The sequence below is a fragment of the Protomyctophum parallelum genome (assembly GCF_964188405.1).
Source record: "Protomyctophum parallelum genome assembly, chromosome: 14".
NCBI lineage: Eukaryota > Metazoa > Chordata > Actinopteri > Myctophiformes > Myctophidae > Protomyctophum > Protomyctophum parallelum.
The window spans coordinates 7582031-7602432 of NC_139709.1; the positions used below are offsets into that span (position 1 = coordinate 7582031).

Here is a 20402-nt window from a genome sequence, read left to right on the forward strand (position 1 = left end):
GCGAACAAGTAGCACAATTTAAATAAAATAACTATCGTGAGGCAAAACACCGTATTGTAATTGCCTTAATGTATTATAATGTAGGCTCCCCGTTTTCCCCAAACCCTGAATGTTAAAAAGGTATGTGCGTGGAGAGACACACTGTGAATTTTTGCCAAATTCCAATTATGCAAATGCAGGTAATCCACCATAGGAGAGTTAATTATAAGTCATTATTAGCAGCATGCCCGATGGAGACAAGCCACAGTGGTAAGTTCTCTATAGACTCAGTAATCACTTTAAACACTCTGAGTTCCTCTAGTGATGATTTAAAGTTAAAAAGGGTTGTGGCCACACGCGTTTCAACATTCACTTTGAAAGAGTATATATTCAAAGATTTGCGCCACATTTATACGATAAAAAAAAATAGCAGATCTACAAGCTTGTAGCGCGCCACTCGGTGGCGTGCTGTATGTCAGAACAGGCCAGCTTATGGAGTTCTGTGCCAGGCATGCCCAAATATGGAGTGTTGCGAGGTCAGAACAGGCCAGCTCCATATATGGACTCTGGGCAGGGGCCCGGTCCAGACCCCGATCAGAGGCGTTTTTGGGATGGTTCTGGACAACCGTGGGTCCGACCGACTCGACACCGGACACTGCACCCCCTGCTGTGGTGTAGAACGCGTGTTGAATTTGAAGTTGGTGGCGCAAACGGTTCTCGAGTTATGTGGATTACACACATACACATACAGACAGACAGAGACTGGTGCATTTATCTAGATAGATGTTATACTTTAGCCTTTGAAAAATAGCAGATCTTTTGATATCATCCAAAACTGCTGTGGCATAAACTCTACAGCCCACTTGAGTTGGAAAAATATATTTATACTTGTATGTTCCTGCTCCTTTTTTTTCTCGTTCTACACCAAATCTCTGTTTCGCCCTGAATAGTGACGCTAAATGGTATGCTGAGAAGTGAGATGTGAGTGGCAACACTTTATGGGCCAAATGGGAGAAACTAGTTAAAAACGGTTGCACATATCCAGTTCCTTGCAGGTGCTTGACAATGGATCAAGAGATAAAAAAGGCCACTCCGCACACAGCTCTGCTCCACAGTGCTTTGTTTGTTGTGAAAACACTGACACACATGACATCGAAATGGGAGAAACGCCTGCTGTGAGTGCAGCACGGACCATTGTTGTGTACCGCTGCATGGATCAGCCTACTGTATCTGTGGCTGACATTGTTGTCTTTAGGTTCTAGGGATTCCGCCCGGCAACCACGGAGAGTGATCCAGTTATGAAAGGACAGATCACAGATCTCTAGAGCAGTGGTTCCAAACCTTTTCATGTCAAGGACTCCCAATTGACACTAATTAGCCCCACGGACCTCCATATTAAAACATATGCCAGGTAGGGACCCCCCATAAGAGAAGATTTTTATGGCACTAGCAGTGATTCTCAACCCGTTTAATTTCAGGGACCCCCAGTTTGACATGCATTAGTCTACGGACCCCCATTTTATGGCATTTCTACTTCTGGGACTTCAATTTAAATTGTAAAGTCAATGTTAATTTTACTCTGAGTTACAGATCCATAAGGGTCCATTTGGTTCCAAGCTATCATTTAGCTGGGGACCCCCTGGAAGTCCCTCAGGGACCCCTGGGGGTCCCCGGACCATACCCCCCTGCCCCGGACCCCTCTTTGGGAAGATGTGATCCAGTATGAAAGACCGATCACAGATCTCCATGGTTTGGTGTTGGTTTAGCGTAATGCAGGCTCACTCAACACCTACTACGTCACTACCGCGTTACCACGGTAACCAATGCACAGAGCGAGACCGTGACTGAATGCACACATACATCTATGATCTGATTTGATTAGATTTTTATTTATTCACAGTATAAAGCAATACAGTAAAGCATACAAAAATAGCAAAGGGAAAGTTCCAGGAGGTGGCAAGAACCCCTGGGGGCTTATACGAGGCCTCTACCTACTGTATATATAAAATACAATACAAAACATTATAAGAAGATTTAAATAATTTCCAGAAGACATGATTGCAGTATACATAGCATGTCATAACAGTATATAACAATCAATGAATCATACAACATGATTCAAAATACTTGATATCTAAGACATGATTAGAGACGAGAAGAGAATACAAACTATGATAATTAAGTTGGTCAATCGGAACAACCTTCAATTTGTTCTTAAACAAGTTCAGAGACGAAATAGAATAGATTATTTGTCCCAAAGTGTAGTACCTCTGTATATATCTAATAGAAAACTGACCATGACTAGTACGATACAGATGGAGATGAGTAGCCTGTCTAGTGTTGTATTCGTGGACTTGATAATTAGTTTGAAAGTAATTACTAAAAGGTCCGGGGGTGGAGTTGGGGGATCACTTGCTAATAACGATTCATCTCCATGTCATCTCCATGTCACCACCCCATCAATCAACATGTGTTAGTTCGGCCGTTGATCCCCATCTGACAGAAGCGTCTTTTCAGAAAGAAATATGGGCTGGCAATAAATAAATATGGATGTAGATGGATGGGTATCGATTGGGACTAAATCAGATTAAAAATGTTTCAGAGTCGGGGACAATACTCCATTTAATGCTCTGATGCCCGGCCCTCCACCCTGGAGGCTCTGATCCAGGAATAAAGAATCATGTTGTCCAAATGTTTATTTTTGAGGGGCGCTAGCACCTCTTACATACAGGTTTAATGTTTGTTTTTAGTTCAATGTTTGTTTTAAAAACGCCATTGACAAGGGACAGAAATTTATGTTTGTTTCTAGTTCAATGTTTGTTTTAAAAACGCCATTGTCAATGAAGGGAAATTGTACGTCATCTTGTCCCTAACACAAACATTAAATGCCATTAACAATAAAGATAATTTAATGTTTGTTTTGTCACCGATTGTTCACCATTACATCACCTAATCATAGCAACTTGAGTTAGACTTATATATGTATTAGCGCCCCTCACTTCACACGGGTGTGATTTTTATTATTAGTAGCCTATTATTATTTCATTCATTCATTCATTCATTCAAGTGGTTAAAATGAAATTGATGCTAAATTATCTCCTTTTGATGGGGACCCTGTGGTACCCCCTCAAGGACCCCTGGGGGTCCCCGAAAACAAATGGGGGGGAAAAACCCAAAACTGTTACTTTTCAGGATTCAAATTCAAAAGCAGCAAAATGCCGATACTTTTGATGTTTTAGTGTGACACTGTAGTACAGTGGTACTAGTTGTACTACGGATAAACAGCTGAAGATGGATGGCCGTAGTACAGTATGATCAAGTATAGGCGGAACATGGAGAGGTCTCTGCCCTGACAGCGACAATGTCTTCATCTTGGTTCGCCTCTCTAAACGAGCCTCTCATGTGACGGTCTGACCAGAAGACATAACTGTCATGTTAATTAAGCTATGGATCCAATCAATGTGAAATCACGTAGAGAGATGCAACCGCACGGCCCGAGCCGCGGTGAGCCCCGAGGCGTAGCTTCCATTTGCAAAATAAATTAAAACAAAGCAGTTTAGAGTTGACATGTTGAGACCAAATAGAAGGTAACCCTGTATTTCGTAGATTAATGCCATACTTCCGATCTACAAGATCACAGCGCGCTCACAGCTCATAGATTGGCTATTTTCGGTACACAGTGTGTCTGTGTGGGTTTTATGAATATTATACCAATCCAAAGTATTAACAGAACAAGACCTTCTGCATGAAAGGCAATACGGCATATGCTCTAACCACTACACAAGGGCGGCCCTAGATTAGTGACTAAATGATAACTACATTTGAACATATACGGTTTCCACCCAACATGGACATAATGTAATGAAAAGCCTTACACAGAGATAGGATTGAAAGCACGTTGTCAGCTTGTTCTCTGTACAGCTTTAGCAACGCTGGATGGATCCCTGCCAGCCTGCTGTATCATTAACATCTCTCTTCAAGGTTTGGGGACATTGTTCACATTTTGCACACTCCAGCCCTTTGATGTCGTTTGATAGACTAGGTTTTGAAGCACTATTTCTTCCGTAATAAAAACTGTGAATCCCTGTGAACTAAGGGGAGTAACTCACGGCATAAATTTAACTCCGAGACAGACAGCTGAATAATAATACATCATTTGTATTCAATGAATCGGACGAGGTGGACAGTGAGATGGTAAATAGTGTTCTCTCCCGTATTATCAGTGTTTCACACATTTAATAGACCATGTTAAAACCCTTGTATCAACTCCTGGCAGAGAGTGCATGGGGTGAAAACCTTCTGTTCACGAGTGGTGGAAATGAGCTTTATTTGTACTTTATTGGAGTATGTCCAATTTCCAATACTCCACTACCTCTACCACTATCTCTTTACTACACTCCAGTCCTACCTCATCAATCCTATCCAACAATTACAAAATCTTCTAAGTCTTGGGTCTGAGAGGCTAAATCTCATCAGGTGGTCCGTGGCTCAAACGGCAAATAAATAAAGGGCCTTGACATGAAAAGCACTTCTCTAGAGGAAGAGCCACTGCTATTGGTAATGTGTGCCTACGCCTTTCAACCACCATTATCAACCTGTGGACAGCAAGGTACTATAAGTGGACCCAACAAATTATAGGCAAAACATTATATGACTGTAATTATACTAATATTAGCCTCACAATGTCTGTGGATCACATTGTACTATACTTATGGTGACAGTAGTATAGTAATACATGTACACGCGCAAACGCACGCTCAGTACAGTACAGTCTACCTGGGCATACCACAGAGGTTGGTACAGTTTACCTGGGTATGACACAGAGGTTGGTACAGTTTACCTGGGTATGCCACAGAGGTTGGTGCAGTTTACCTGGGTATGCCACAGAGGTTGGTACAGTTTACCTGGGCATGGGGCGGCGGTGGCTCAGGGGTAGTGCCTGGATGGTAACCGCAAGGTTGCCAGTTCGAACCCGGGCTCCCCCAGAGTTACTGTCGAAGTGTCCTTGAGCAAGACACTGAACCCCTAATTGCTCCCGATGTGCTAGTTGGTGCCTTGCATGGTTTCCGCTGCCATCGGTGTATGAATGTGTGTGTGAATGGGTGAATGTAATGCACAATCTCTGTAAAGCGCCTTGGATAAAGGCGCTATATAAATGCACCATTTACCATTTACCATTTACCATGCCACAGAGGTTGTTACAGTTTACCTGGGTATGCCACAGAGGTTGGTACAGTTTACCTGGGCATGCCACAGAGGTTGGTACAGTTTACCTGGGTATGCCACAGAGGTTGGTACAGTTTACCTGGGTATTCCACATAGATTGGTACAGTTTACCTGGGCATGCCACAGAGGTGGGTACAGTCTACCTGGGTATGCCACAGAGGTTGATATATAGTTTACCTGGGCATGCAGAGGTGGGTATAGTGTACCTGGGCATGCCAACAGGCCCTGTACCACCTCCCCTGTCTAACAGATGGTGTGTAATATGAGGCCTGGGGCAGCATGCTGAGTGATGGATGGACACATCGTCTCTCTCCGGTGTGATCAGGGCTTATTGCTCTGGTTCAGCTTTCACTCCTCAGCCTCTGGGAATACAGCCAGAAAGGGAAACGTAGCATGCTGTTTGTTTTTGTGGCCATTAATGAGACTCTGCTGTGACAGGCTATAGTACATGTACTCAAGTACCTGCAGCCGTGCAAAAAGCCAAAGTACAGTACACCTACTGTGGGCGCCACTGAACAACGATAGGCGGGAGACAGCAAGTTTTGCCTACGCAGGCATTTATGGAGGAAAGGCACCAGTTCAAACTTAAATTCAGCACATGAAGTTGGTTAACGGGCACATATAAATGTGTAACTTAGGTTCTTCCTTTTTCAGGGCAAAACAGTCTTTTTTTTTTCAGGGCAAAACGGCCCGCTGTCATGCGCCATCCCACACTACACAAATAATTACACTGAGAGAAATGGCTATAAACCTTTAACTTTTAACAGCGATACGATACCATGGTTGGCAATACCATACATGGACGATATTGGTTCGTTATGGCGATACGAAACGATTCAGTGATTTGAAATTGAAACGTTAACTATAGCAAAGACATGAAATCTGTGTGAAAGTTGTGGGTAGTGCAAGTTTTTTTGAAGATATTTTGGTATGGATATAAATTAAGTAAACACAGTGATTCTATGGCAAAATGATGGACATTGCATTTGAACACATTATGGACAAACCCACGCCTTGACATGAACACAGAGAATACACACATTTATTTTGGCGGGCCATGATGCCGTCGTAATGGCTGATTTTACGCTTGCTGAAAATAGCCGATCTACAAGCCGATCTACAAGCTCACAATGCAAGCTCACAAGCTCAAAACTAAGACTATATTTAGTCTTAGTTTTAGTCATGATAGCTTAGTTTTCATTTATTTTCCATTTAGTTTTCATCAGTGGAAAAAGGTAGTCGACGAACATTTTTCGTCTTAGTTTTAGTCGACGGAATCAACACTGGTCCCTGAGTCACCATGTAAATCACCCAGTGAAACCCATGTTGAATTGTCCCCGAGTCACCATGTAAATCACCCAGTGAAACCCATGTTGGATTGAGTCACCATGTAAATCACCCAGTGAAACCCATGTTGAATTGAGTCACCATGTAAATCACCCAGTGAAACCCATGTTGAATTGAGTCACCATGTAAATCACCCAGTGAAACCCATGTTGAATTGAGTCACCATGTAAATCACCCAGTGAAACCCATGTTGGATTGAGTCACCATGTAAATCACCCAGTGAAACCCATGTTGAATTGAGTCACCATGTAAATCACCCAGTGAAACCCATGTTGAATTGTCCCTGAGTCACCATGTAAATCACCCAGTGAAACCCATGTTGAATTGAGTCACCATGTAAATCACCCAGTGAAACCCATGTTGAATTGAGTCACCATGTAAATCACCCAGTGAAACCCATGTTGAATTGAGTCACCATGTAAATCACCCAGTGAAACCCATGTTGGATTGAGTCACCATGTAAATCACCCAGTGAAACCCATGTTGAATTGAGTCACCATGTAAATCACCCAGTGAAACCCATGTTGAATTGAGTCACCATGTAAATCACCCAGTGAAACCCATGTTGGATTGAGTCACCATGTAAATCACCCAGTGAAACCCATGTTGAATTGAGTCACCATGTAAATCACCCAGTGAAACCCATGTTGAATTGAGTCACCATGTAAATCACCCAGTGAAACCCATGTTGGATTGAGTCACCATGTAAATCACCCAGTGAAACCCATGTTGAATTGAGTCAACATGTAAATCACCCAGTGAAACCCATGTTGAATTGAGTCACCATGTAAATCACCCAGTGAAACCCATGTTGAATTGAGTCACCATGTAAATCACCCAGTGAAACCCATGTTGAATTGTCCCTGAGTCACCATGTAAATCACCCAGTGAAACCCATGTTGGATTGTCCCTGAGTCACCATGTAAATCACCCAGTGAAACCCATGTTGAATTGAGTCACCATGTAAATCACCCAGTGAAACCCATGTTGAATTGAGTCACCATGTAAATCAGCCGGTGACCACAAGCTCAAATCAAACATGTCTTGCATGCAAATCAATCAGGTTTAAATGGCAGAGCAGAAGCAGCCAGTTGATACCAGCCCAACTGAAAACACAAGGCCCAGCTGTGAATGCTGGCCCTGATTATCTCTGTCCTACTGCCTCCGTTAGCGTCGCCTGCTTGTGCTCATTCACGCTTGCTTTTTACGCTATGTTCACACACTGGCATACGGAATCAGATTTATTATTATTATGCAGGTCGCAGTTAACTATGAAATTGCGCATTTCCCATCAGTTGGTCACGCCCCATATTTGGTCATGCCTTGTGATCACGTGATGTCGTTAATATTAAGCCCATATTTGGAGATCCCTGATGTCATCAATATTGGCCAGCAACACTACATCTCGCGTCAAACCTCACACCCTTAGATTTCCATAAGGAGCTGACCTGTTCTGACATTACATTATGTTGATCCTTCCCCATCCATCCTTCCGAAGGTCACAGATTACTATGAAAACTTGCAAAACCCATCAGTCGTTCGGTCGGTCACGCCTCCATACATGGTTGCCAGTCCATTACGCCTCGTGACGTCACGTCCTCGTGGCCAATTGTAATTATATAAGTGCAATTCAGTGCAGTTTGATCTCACATGGATTTCATGTCAACAGGTAGTTATGCTGGGGACACGGTGGTATAGTGCTGTCGCCTCACAGCTAGAATGTCCTGGGTTCGATTCCCACTGGGGACGCTGTGGCGTGTTCTCTCCTCCACGTCATCAGTGCCCATACCCGGGGCGGAATGGCCTTTCTATGTGGAGTTTGCATGTTGTCACCTAGGGTAGGTACGCTCACAAAAAACATGCAGTAATCATGGTCTCTAAACTGGTCGGAATAACGTGTTCCTTCCACGCGCTACGTCCGGCCGGGGAAACTCCCCCTTGTCAGGTGAAAAGAAGCAGCTTGGACTCCTCATGCATAGAAGGAAGCATGCGGTCTGTCTGCTGCCCCCCAGGAAGTGTAGCGCCCAAGATTACATTAGATAATTTGACACTGGGTGAAATAATGGGTTGCAAAATTGTGGGATAAAAAGTATTGAAAAAGATAACAGGTAGTTAGTTATGCAATCAGCATTCCACTCACATCCATGCAGTGGAATGGTGATGTTTAGGGTCTTCACCGATCACTTTAATTGATTTTTTTGGGCATTGAACATACGAGCACATAATGAATACAAATGACATGTTTTCAATAATATGTTGTTTTAGATATGATTAATTCATACAGATGAACCAAACTAAACCAACGATTATGCAAACGTCATTGTGATCATCCCAAAGAAGATGGAGACACACAGTGACGACCAGTTCAGGATGAAATAGAAAGGCTTGTTTCAGAGACGCTGCCATGGGTTAATTAAGCAACAGACACACGGAGACATTTTGGACGGGTGCAGAGCAGCTCCAGTTGACACAAACAGAATGTGAGCGTCTATTTGCTCATAAAATGAATGCAGTGGGAGCGGAACAGATGTCAGGCCTGTGCTGTGTGCCTCGTTTTACAAATGACTTCAACATGCATCGTGTTTTCTCTTTCTGGAAATGTGTTTCAATAAAAAAACCTCCTGTTCAGTGCCATGAACATCATCGCTGGATGCGTGCGTGCGTGCGTGTTCTGTGACAGTAGTGCATTCATCTGAGACAGGGACAACGCAGGCTGTGATAGTTAGCTGCTGCCAATTAGAGATTCTATTTATCCACATGTCAGATAGTGTAGACTCTCGATGTTGGGGGCGGTCCTTGGACCCCCACACACAGCCCCCTAGGGGTCCTTGAGGGGGTTCCACGGAGTACGGCAGCTAAATGGGTTGATATGTGTTTTTACTGGTTAAATAAAGGTTAAATGGCCCAGGCCGTAGCGTAACGGTCTGGGCACCGGACTGGTAATCCAGTCGCAGTGTGCCGCGGGTTCGACTCCCGGACCCGACACGGCCTTTACTGCAGGTCATCCCCCCATCTCTCTCCCGTTTCCTGTCAGCCTACTGTCTGTCCCTTCAAAAATCAATAAAAGGCGTAAGCCGCAAAAAAATATCTTAAAAAAAAAAAAAAAAAAAAGGTTAAATAAAATAGAATTAGGAACCAAACGGACCCTTGCAGATCTGTAAAGGCCCGTTCCCACTGAGCAACTATACAAAATATTGTTTTGGAAATCGTTCAGAATCAGAAACATCTTTTTTGTCACATCAGTTTTACAAGTAAACAAGTGGGTGAAATTTCGTTTCTGTGCATTGTTCCTATCATGTTATTTTTCCAAGTAACCAAAAAGGGTTCTATGTCAAGTGGATTGCAGAGTTCACACTACGGTATAAGAAAATGCAATGCTGAATGATATAGATACGGTAGTTTTCATCATCATCATCTCAGGGGTATCATCTCATCAACGACGAGTCGACGACTTCAGTTCGATCCCGAGTTCCCCCAATTTAGGCATTTAGCAGACGCTCTTAATCCAGAGCGACTTACATTAAACAAGAACAGAAAAGCATGGCAATACATCACATATATAAAAAGTAGTTATCATGAATCATACGTAAGCTAAGAACGTAACAGTGGAATATCTATATAATGGAACTAAGCATGTTTGTATACTTTATAGTGCTACATAAAAATGCTATAAGTCTACATAAAATGCTATCTAAGTCTACATAAAAATGTCGGGCCATGATGGAGTCTGAAGAGGTGGGTTTTCAGACTACAGCGGAAGATTGGGAGTGAGGCTGCAGTTCGGTTTGCGATGGGATGTGCATTCCATAGTTTTGGAGCCAAAGTGTCCTTGAGCAAGACACTGAGCCCCTAATTGTTCCCGAAGAGGTATGAATGTGTGTGAATGGGTGGATGTAATGCACAATCCATGTAAAGTGCCTTAGATAACGGCGCTATATAAATGCACCATTTACCATTTGTCTGCGTGTAACGTTCATCTGCACCACATTCTGTGTCTGTGCTCATTTGCACCTGCAGAGGCAAAACCCTGATCTCCTCCCATGATTTAATGGGAGGACATATGTATATATACTCAAACGCGAAGGCGATTCAGCACTAGCGTGTTAGAGCAGACACGGTGATCAGGAAGTGGATTTGAGGACCCAGGCAGGCTTATCACTCAGTCAGGTCTGACTACATGTTCTTACAGACGGATCAGGTTACCATGCATGGTGCCACCTGATCACCTTGGTCCCTGTCCGGCCCAAAGAACACAACACTCCCTACCACCCACCCGGCTCACTTTACCCCCTACCGTTAAATCTCATCTGTGTGTGACTGTGTGTGTGTGCGTGTGTGGCGCCCGGGAATCGAACCCAGGTCTCCCATGTGGAAAGTCAACATCTTAACCACTAAGCCAACGGGGATATCCATATGACTCGGGGGAGATATGCTGCCGTGTGCCATTTCAGAATGTATTAATACACCTGTCATTCTGCATGTATATAAATGCCGTGCTTTGCACATAACAAAACAAGTTTCCAATGACGGCGGAGGTGTGCTGCTTTTCCGTCACAACGTCTACTTATAGCTCACATAATGTATTCCTGTGTGCATCGGTCCCTGCGCTGCAACATACCATGAGAGAGAGAGAGAGACTTTCATGTATTGATGGAAGAAGAAGACAGCTTCCAGGCCTCGGTTCATTGTGCGTGCCGTGGATGCATGCATTGCGTACACACACACGCACACACACACACACACACACACACACACACATGCGTGTACTCACACAGACACGCACACGCAGGTATGTGCACCCTTTAGCTGAATCTGTAATGAGTCAAACTTTTCTAGTGTTGGAGGAACCTCTGCCTCGAGCTGAGTACAGTTTACAATTTACAATTTAGGCATTTATCAGATGCTCTTAATCCAGAGTGATTTACAGTAAGCAGGATCAACACACGGTAATACATCAAATACATAGAAAATAGTCATCATGATGAATCATAAGTAAGCTAAGAACCTAACTGTGGATGAAACTACGATATGCATTTCCACTATAGAGTGCTACTGTATGTCTACATAAAATGCTATCTAAGTTACATTAAGTTGAGCCTTTGCGTGCGCCTGTAAGGTCGTCAAGGCTAGGGCATGAAGTGCTAATGCTATACGGGCTAAGATGGAGTCTGGAGAGGTGGGTTTTCAGATGACGGTGGAAGATTGGGAGTGAGTCTGCAGTTCTGATTGCAATGGGAAGTGCATGCCATAGTAGTGGAAAAGTGTGTAGTTTGGAGAATCGCACGCACGTTGTGAGCTTGTAGTACTTTTACTTTGTTATTGTAAGTATATTTCAAATACAGGATTTTTACAACAACATTTTGTTACAGAATAGGTGTTGTGGTAATGCAACATTTTGTCACGGTGGCAGAATGACTGAACCCAAATGCAGAGGGAAGTTCAAAATAAACTTATTTATTGAAGCACAAGGCAGTTGACAAAAGACTAACTTCAAGCTCAGGAAAATCCAACACAAGTCCAAAACTAAAACAAAGCACTAGGCAAAACACAAGTCCAGAAAAAGGCAAACCTTACAGACTGAGAACGAGGATTTCCAGGTACAGAGGAACATAGCCCTCCAAGCAGAACCCAAATGCTACTGAAGTTTCTGACATTTTGTTGACACAGATAGCATTGGGTCCTGTAGCACTACTACCATGCCACCTGGGACGCACCCATTTTAAAACATAAACAACATGTTTAGCGGCTCCCCGCGCTCTTTGACGATATTTCTCAGTGTGAGGCTTTCTGAATATGTAAAGTATAATTACCCATACATGCCGCTGCGAATATCTCCTGTGGCGCGGAAGCCGTTAAGTATTTTTAATATATGTTTGCCCGATTTGGAAGCTTGGATTCTTCTCTTCCTTCCTTGTTTATTGACACCTCATTGTACCGCCTATCTGGCTAGCTAGTGGCGCTATAGCTATGACACAGCAGCTCAGAGGCAGGAACGTAGCCTCACAAGCCAACCGCACACCGGGAGGCGGTACAATAAACGGTAAACAAACAAGAAGAAATAAAGGTCAAACAAAGATTAAAAATACTTAACGGCTTCCGCGCCACAGGAGATATTCGCAGCGGGATGTATAGCTACTTAAAGTTACCGAATTCAGAATAACTCAAGGAAAATAATGCTGTCACTTGGCGCAGATCCTATTTTAGAGAGAATTTCTACTTCCGTGTACTGGAATTTCCATACGAAAATATAGGTCTGACCAGGGACCCAACATAAAACTCATAAAAATTTCAGAAAAGCTTTATGTAGGGTCCCGAGAGGGGCTAAGAGGAACACTGAGATGAGCAACGGACACTGATTTATGTTCTGACAGTTAGTTTGTGCAAGGAGTCCAGTATTTATAGGTGGTGGGTTGATTGTAGCAGAGTTCACAGGTTTGTAATTGGCCTGCACATCCAGGAGACATGGAGGGTGCTGCAGGATCTACAGGCAGGGTAGAGGGCGGAGAGCTGGGCAGTAGGGCGGTTTGAATGCCGGGTAGTGGGGTGCTGGGCAGTGAAGACCACTGGGGGTGTAAGGAGCCATGGCGACCACGCCTTCTCCTGGCAGGCCCACGGTTCCCCACACAGAGGGCCAAGCGAGACCCTTCATAAGGGTCCTGGGCTCAAGCTGGCTCAGAGTACACCGGGATTTTAGCAGTCTTGCAAAAATATGAAAAAAATCCAAAGGCTGGTTCTTTTGTTGATCTGGGACAGGGCAGACAGTTGAAAAGCTCACTACTCCAACTCTAATTGACTGGGTAGTTCAAAGTCCTTGAGCCTCTCACAGACCACATTCAGGTGGGGGACAAAATGGCTTACCCACGGCCTCTCCTTAAACCACTGCTGCTGGATAGAGATCTCCTCTTGGAGTGCAGCATGCAATGTAGGCTAGGGGGTGAGGCCATGAAATGAGCAACAACATTTTCAAAGTCCTCCACCTTTTGGTGAAAAAGTCTTCGCTCTGCTGGGTTCATATGATATTTTAGGTCAGAACATACTGTCACGGTGGCAGAATGACTGAACCCAAATGCAGAGGGAAGTTCAAAATAAACTTATTTATTGAAGCACAAGGCAGTTGACAAACAAAAGACTAACTTCAAGCTCAGGAAAATCCAAAATGCAACACAAGTCCAAAACTAAAACAAAGCACTAGGCAAAACACAAGTCCAGAAAAAGGCAAACCTTACAGACTGAGAACGAGGATTTCCAGGTACAGAGGAACACTGAGATGAGCAACTGACAGTTAGTTTGTGCAAGGAGTCCAGTAGTTATAGGTGGTGGGTTGATTGTAGCAGAGTTCACAGGTTTGTAATTGGCTGGGCTGATGAGAGTGGAACCAGGTGTGTAACTAGGACTGAGGGCTGCAATGGGAAGTGGGAGTGGCCGAAGTGGAAAGACGGACACAACTGGGCAGAGGGAGAGATACAGAAAGAGGGGAATAAACAGGCAGAGGGCCAAACCATGACACATTTACACATCCATCCCTTGGTGGTCCCTCATGAATGTCTCATAAATCGAGTAGGAAAATGTCCCTTTATGTTATTATTGTCTCCACCAGGCCGAAGGCATGTGGGGAGAGTATGTTTTGCACTCCGTCCGTCCGTGTGTCCGTCCGTCCGTGTGTGTCCGTCCGTCCGTCCGTGTGTCCGTGAGCAGCTAATCTCGGCCACCGTTAACCCGGTCGATGCCAAATTTTGCACACACACTCCCTGGATGCCAACGATGAACCTCTGCCCCAAACTTTCCAGAACGGCCTGTTATAGCGCCACCAGGAGGCCGCTTTGTGCAAAACAAGTTTTTGCACAGTACACCTACAGATTTTGTCCAAACATCACGCAAATTGGTACACAGTCTCTCTAGAGCCATTCAACGAAACGGGTCTTTCAGATTTATCAGACTCCATCCTGATTGGTTAAGATTGGCTTCCAAAGTTCACAGGAGTGCTCAGTTTCAAACAAAATGCTGCAAATCATGAACACATCGCGTGATTTCCGTGAAATTGTGCACCCACATTCCCACTAGGCCGAGGACAAAATGCCACATGAACAATTTCAACTCAGCCTCAAGGTGGCGCTATAACTGGCCGAAAAGTGTTTTTACCTCTAACTGCACGGATCTGTGGATAACTTTGTATGCCAACTCCCTAGAGGCCAAGGAAAAACCTTTGTCTGGAATTTTTCACATCTGCTCTTTATAGCGCCACCAGGGGGCCGACATATGTAAAACACATTTTCTATTATTACTCCTTCAGATTTTATCAAAATTTCACGCAAATCGGTACACATGATCTCCATAGTCATGTGATCAAGACAGGTTTTTTTGATTTCTCATATTCCATCCTGGTTGGCCACGATTGGCTCCTACACTTTTCAGGAGTAGCCCGCTTTGTACAAATCGCCACAACTCCTCAACGCAGCGTCCGATTGCGATGAAACTGTGCACGCATATTCCCACTAGGCCGAGGACGACATGCCACCATTTTTTCATCCAAATCAGCCTCATGGTGGCGCTATAACAGGCCAATTCCTGTTTTTAGCTATAACTGCATCGATCTGTATACAACTTATGTATGCACACATGGAAAAACATTGTACCTGCATCCCTCCAACACGAACCTCCGGCCCAAATCTTCCTCAACAGCCTGTTATAGCGCCACCATGAGGCCACAACCTGACCTGCCCTGGTGGAGACCTGTGCCGATTGGCACTTTGTCTAGTTTAGTCTGGAGTTGTCCTTTAAGTAAAATCTCTGAGTACTTCTGTATCTGCTTACAGGAAGTCGTGACTGTGTCAGACGCACACTGTGTCTTTGTCAGTCACCTGCCTCTTCCCTGACGCATAATTAATTTCCCAGCAAAAAAAAACACACAGGGCCACATGACATGCCACTCGGCGGAAATGTCATATTTTCAACCTTAAAAAGTGCAACGCAACACTTCCTGTGCCTAACGCATAAATTACCCTTAATGAAATGTGATTTTTCTCTTCTTTTTTTTGAGAGAGAGAGATTATTTTGCTTGGAATATCCAACAGAACAGCAACATCACGTACGCACACACACACACACACACACACACACACACACACAAATGTTATACTAAAACATAAATCCATCAATGTCATAGAAAGGTCACTGTGTCCTTTTGTGGGTTTCTTTTTGTTTATCAGTGACAACTCTTGTCTGTTTTCACTGTAGCGTCTCTCAGCCAGGCACGGAATGGCTCCCACGAGTGTGTTTTTGCCCTATAGCTGTCCGTCTGTCCGTCTGTCTGTTTATCCACGGCAAATCTCCCAAACCACTGATGGCGTTCAGGCTACCAGCGAGTCAATATGGTCTCCAATCCGTTATTGACAGCTACAGTATGTTATTGTTTTGTTTTTGCTAATTAATTATTGGTCTCACACCGACCCACTGTGGAAAATGTGTGTTGTCGTCCATTCAGCTCTTGAGATCTACTGGTTACTCTCGTTACACACATGCACACATGCACGCACACGCACGCACGCGCGCACACACACACACACACACACACACACACACACACACACAAGCCATTGTTCTTTTGATTGCTTATACTGCAGCTTCTGACTTCTGAAAGTATTTTAGGGACCCTATTTTTTTGGCTGGTTGATGAAACAAGCAGAAAACGGCATGTCTGTGTCTTCCATCTCAGTGGGGGGTCCCACATACGGTACAACGTAAGTCCCCATGGCAGTTCCGATGGAACGCGCCTGAAAGAAAGGAAAAAAAATGAAGAAAAAGACAAAAGATCATAAATACTCTCGCCAAACAAAACACTAAAAAAAAGGAGGGGGGAAAAAAGCACAGTGTAAGAAGTGCCAAACAAAAGAGTGCAGGGGAATATAATTATAGCTCATTTACGGAGGCAACACTTTGTCAGGGAGGGAGCAGAACAAAAGCGGTGGAAGAAGTGAAGCAGATTTCCACGCGGCGGGCGCTGTCTGTGGCCGCGAGCGAACACAGCACACACAGCACACACACACACACACACACACACACACACACACACACACACACACAGCAGCCTGCACAGTGCACACACACTCACACACAGCAGCCTGCACAGTGCACACACAGCAGATGCTGCTTAACGGACTCTGGTGTAGAGGCAGGTGGGAGACAGCTAGCTATTGTCTAGGAACACACTGATGTAGTTTATAAATGAATCAATAATTATGCATTCAGCGCTATTTAGAGCAGTCTGGCCAGTGCATGCAGCAGAGGTGCTAAATTATGATGCTTTTACAGCCTGGTGGGAGGCCGATAACAGTAGCTATAGTCTAGACTAGAGCCTAGAACACAAACAATAATGATGCATGCATCATCAGCTAACACAGGGAATAAGCTGTCTGTCAGGCTCGAACCTTCCTCAAAACATCTGGGGGTTTCGTCCCAATAATCCGACAGCCATGAATCCGACTACCCTATTCCGGCCATAGAACACCGAAGTCTGACGCCAATATTGGTAGAGGGTCGCTAAGTCCACAGGTTCACATACTTTTTATTTGCATTGTAATCCCCATAGTGGGATCTTAGATCAGCTCACTCATAATGGATATGAAGAATTAACTGACTGAGTTGTACTGCTGCTGAATTTGTTACATCTTCGCTAGAAACAGGCTGTATCAAATACGAGTGACTGACTGTCGTAAACCGATACGGAGACACTTTCCCGACAATATCGCCTAGACAGTTTGTTTATTTTTGGACCACAATTATATGAGACGATTTCAGGAGGATCCCATGTTGTTCTCCATGGAGAAAAATGTCCGTGGAACCAGGGGATGAGTGAGTGACGTCAGGCGTTCATACTAAGGGCCGATTCATACTCCTATTTTAGAGCCGAATAAAAGTCGGTTCGGCGCTGTAGAGCCTACAATTTGACGTCATTTGAGGTTCGGGGGGGCGGGTACCGTGCTAAAGTCGGCTCTTCGGTGCTACTGAAAATTTCTGACGAGCCGAAATCATTTCGGCACTACAGCGCCGAAACAGCGAGTATGAATCGGCCCTAACCCTATTCCCAGAGCTTAACCCTAACTGCACGCGGAAGTCGTAACCGGCCACGTAGTCAGACTAATGGGATGCCGGACTAATGCGTGCCGCCCAACCTCCGGGTCAACGCTCCACACGTCCTATACTGTGGAACAAACTCCCCAGTTAGAAATGCACACTCCCAATCTTCCGCCATGTTATAATTTTGTTTACCTGGCGTCCTTCAGTTCTTATTATTTTGATGTACATTATTAGTTTGTGCTTACCTTGCTTACTGTGAGTCACTCTGGATTAAGAGCGTCTGTTAAAGGCCAAAAGTAATGTAAATAGCTAGGAAGCCGGACGCTGCCATGGACCTCCACTCAAACCCCCTTCACTTGCAGATTGTACGAAGGTTTAGCGGCAATAACGATAGATTCATCTTCTGCAATGGGGAATTACTCAGGCTCAGGCAAGCAAACTAATATACCTGATGTTTTTTTTTCTCTCTCTCTCTCTCTCTCTCTCTCTCTCAGGAGCCTTGCAGATAGAGAACAGTGAGGAGACGGACCAGGGGAAGTATGAGTGCGTGGCCACTAACTCTAAAGGTGTGCGCTACTCTTCCCCCGCCAACCTGTACGTGCGAGGTAGGACATGGCCCCGGGATGCCCCTGCACACACACGCACGCACACAAGCGCACACACATTCAAACCACTACGGCCGGTCTATCTGTACTGAAGATGCATCCACAGTAGCCAAACACACCAGCTGTGAATACTAACCCATCCATTGTCTATGATATATATGTATATGTTGGTCCTATTCTGCTCTGCCCCAACCTGAACACACACACACACACACACACACACACTCACGCGCGACACACACACACACACACACACACACACACACACACCCTTCGTTAAACCTGGGTGCCGAGCTCCAACTATCAGACCCATGTGTTAAAAACAACAACATGTTGGAAGTGAACACACCTTGGTTTAACTGCATGGAATGGAATCTACATTGAGCGTATTATTGTTAAACGGACTGAGGTAGAAGCAGCAAAAGAAGGATGGCAGCAGCGCTCCTAACAAACCATACGATGTGGGCTAAACGCAGGCTGCACCTCCCTGTAGATAACTGGTTTCTGAAGGGCATTCGTCATGTTGGAAAGAAAAGGCCTCCTCCTTGGTTGTAAAGGTGAAGGTTCATAGTTGCTTTTTTTTTGGTCGATTTCCCTCTGCAAAAATTGAATAAATAAACAATAGTCGTAATAACAACAATAATACGATGATGATGATGATGATGATAACCATCATTGGAAAGTGATTAATTATAATGATGTTACACACACTGTTTTTTATTGTATTATGAACACAATTTTGATTTGCAATGACTCGTTATTTAAAACAAACGTGGCTGTGAAACCGGCAGCTTGATAAAGAGGCCGCTAGGAGACCGCACGACCAGCGGAAAACATGTCCAGACACAGACTCACTGCTGGACTTTTAATTGGACGCTCGTTCACCTTTAGTGAACTCTTGTCGCTAATGAGACGGCTGTCTCCGTTCGCCGCGCTGAAGTTCTGACGTCGGGTCGGGCTGCGGTGGCCGTCTCCAGGGCCCGCCGCGTGCATCGCAAAGTTAAAGTACGATATACCCCAGGCTGATTTTGTAGTTTATTTTTTTCCAGTTCAGTCAGATAACTCATGAATATAGATTTAACCAATATTTATTATAGAACAACTGCTACATTGTTCTCCCTGCTCGGCACAATTAAACACCATCATTAAACATTAAGAGCAGGGAGATGGATATACAATAACAATTCAGGTTATGAACTACAGCGGATCGGAATAAAAATAACATGGCAGGATAGTGAGCAACACAGCTGCAGCTAACAAATTAATAATGAGTGTATTGACACATCCCGTTATTCAATTGATTAGCTACAGCTGTGTTGCTTACATGGGCAACTGGCGGCCCATGGGCCACATAGGGCCCCCACCATCACTTAATGTAGCCCGCACATAATATCGAGCATAACATAACATGATATGAGCAATTATATAATACAATATCGGAATACTGATATATTATTAATTTCATCTGTTCCAATTCCAGACTCAACCCGCTTTAATTACCTCCGTTTTGTATTTGCATTAAAGTTCATAAAGTTTACATATAGGTAACCTATAACTAAATGCATTTTAAATTGATAATCATGTTACCATTCAGGATTTCAATTCCCACCCAACATAATTTGTCACTGGCCACTCCCACCCAACATAATAATATGTCACTGGCCACTCCCACCCAACATAATAATATGTCACTGGCCACTCCCACCCAACATAATAGATGTCACTGGCCACTCCCACCCAACATAATATATGTCACTGGCCACTCCCACCCAACATAATATATGTCACTGGCCACTCCCACCCAACATAATAGATGTCACTGGCCACTCCCACCCAACATAATAGATGTCACTGGCCACTCCCACCCAACATAATAATATGTCACTGGCCACTCCCACCCAACATAATATATGTCACTGGCCACTCCCACCCAACATAATATGTCACTGGCCACTCCCACCCAACATAATAATATGTCACTGGCCACTCCCACCCAACATAATAGATGTCACTGGCCACTCCCACCCAACATAATAATATGTCACTGGCCACTCCCACCCAACATAATAGATGTCACTGGCCACTCCCACCCAACATAATAATATGTCACTGGCCACTCCCACCCAACATAATAGATGTCACTGGCCACTCCCACCCAACATAATAATATGT

General features: G+C 44.3%; 1 protein-coding gene across 1 annotated transcript in view; it reads left to right on the forward strand.

Annotated features, from left to right (window-relative positions):
• ptprsb (protein tyrosine phosphatase receptor type Sb) overlaps positions 1 to 20402 on the forward strand; it is a 139295-nt gene that overhangs the window by 38185 nt on the left and 80708 nt on the right. The window contains exon 4 of the mRNA XM_083782502.1: positions 18120 to 18230. Within this exon, the coding sequence (XP_083638628.1) occupies positions 18120 to 18230 (111 nt within the window). The remainder of the gene's footprint in view (positions 1 to 18119; positions 18231 to 20402) is intronic.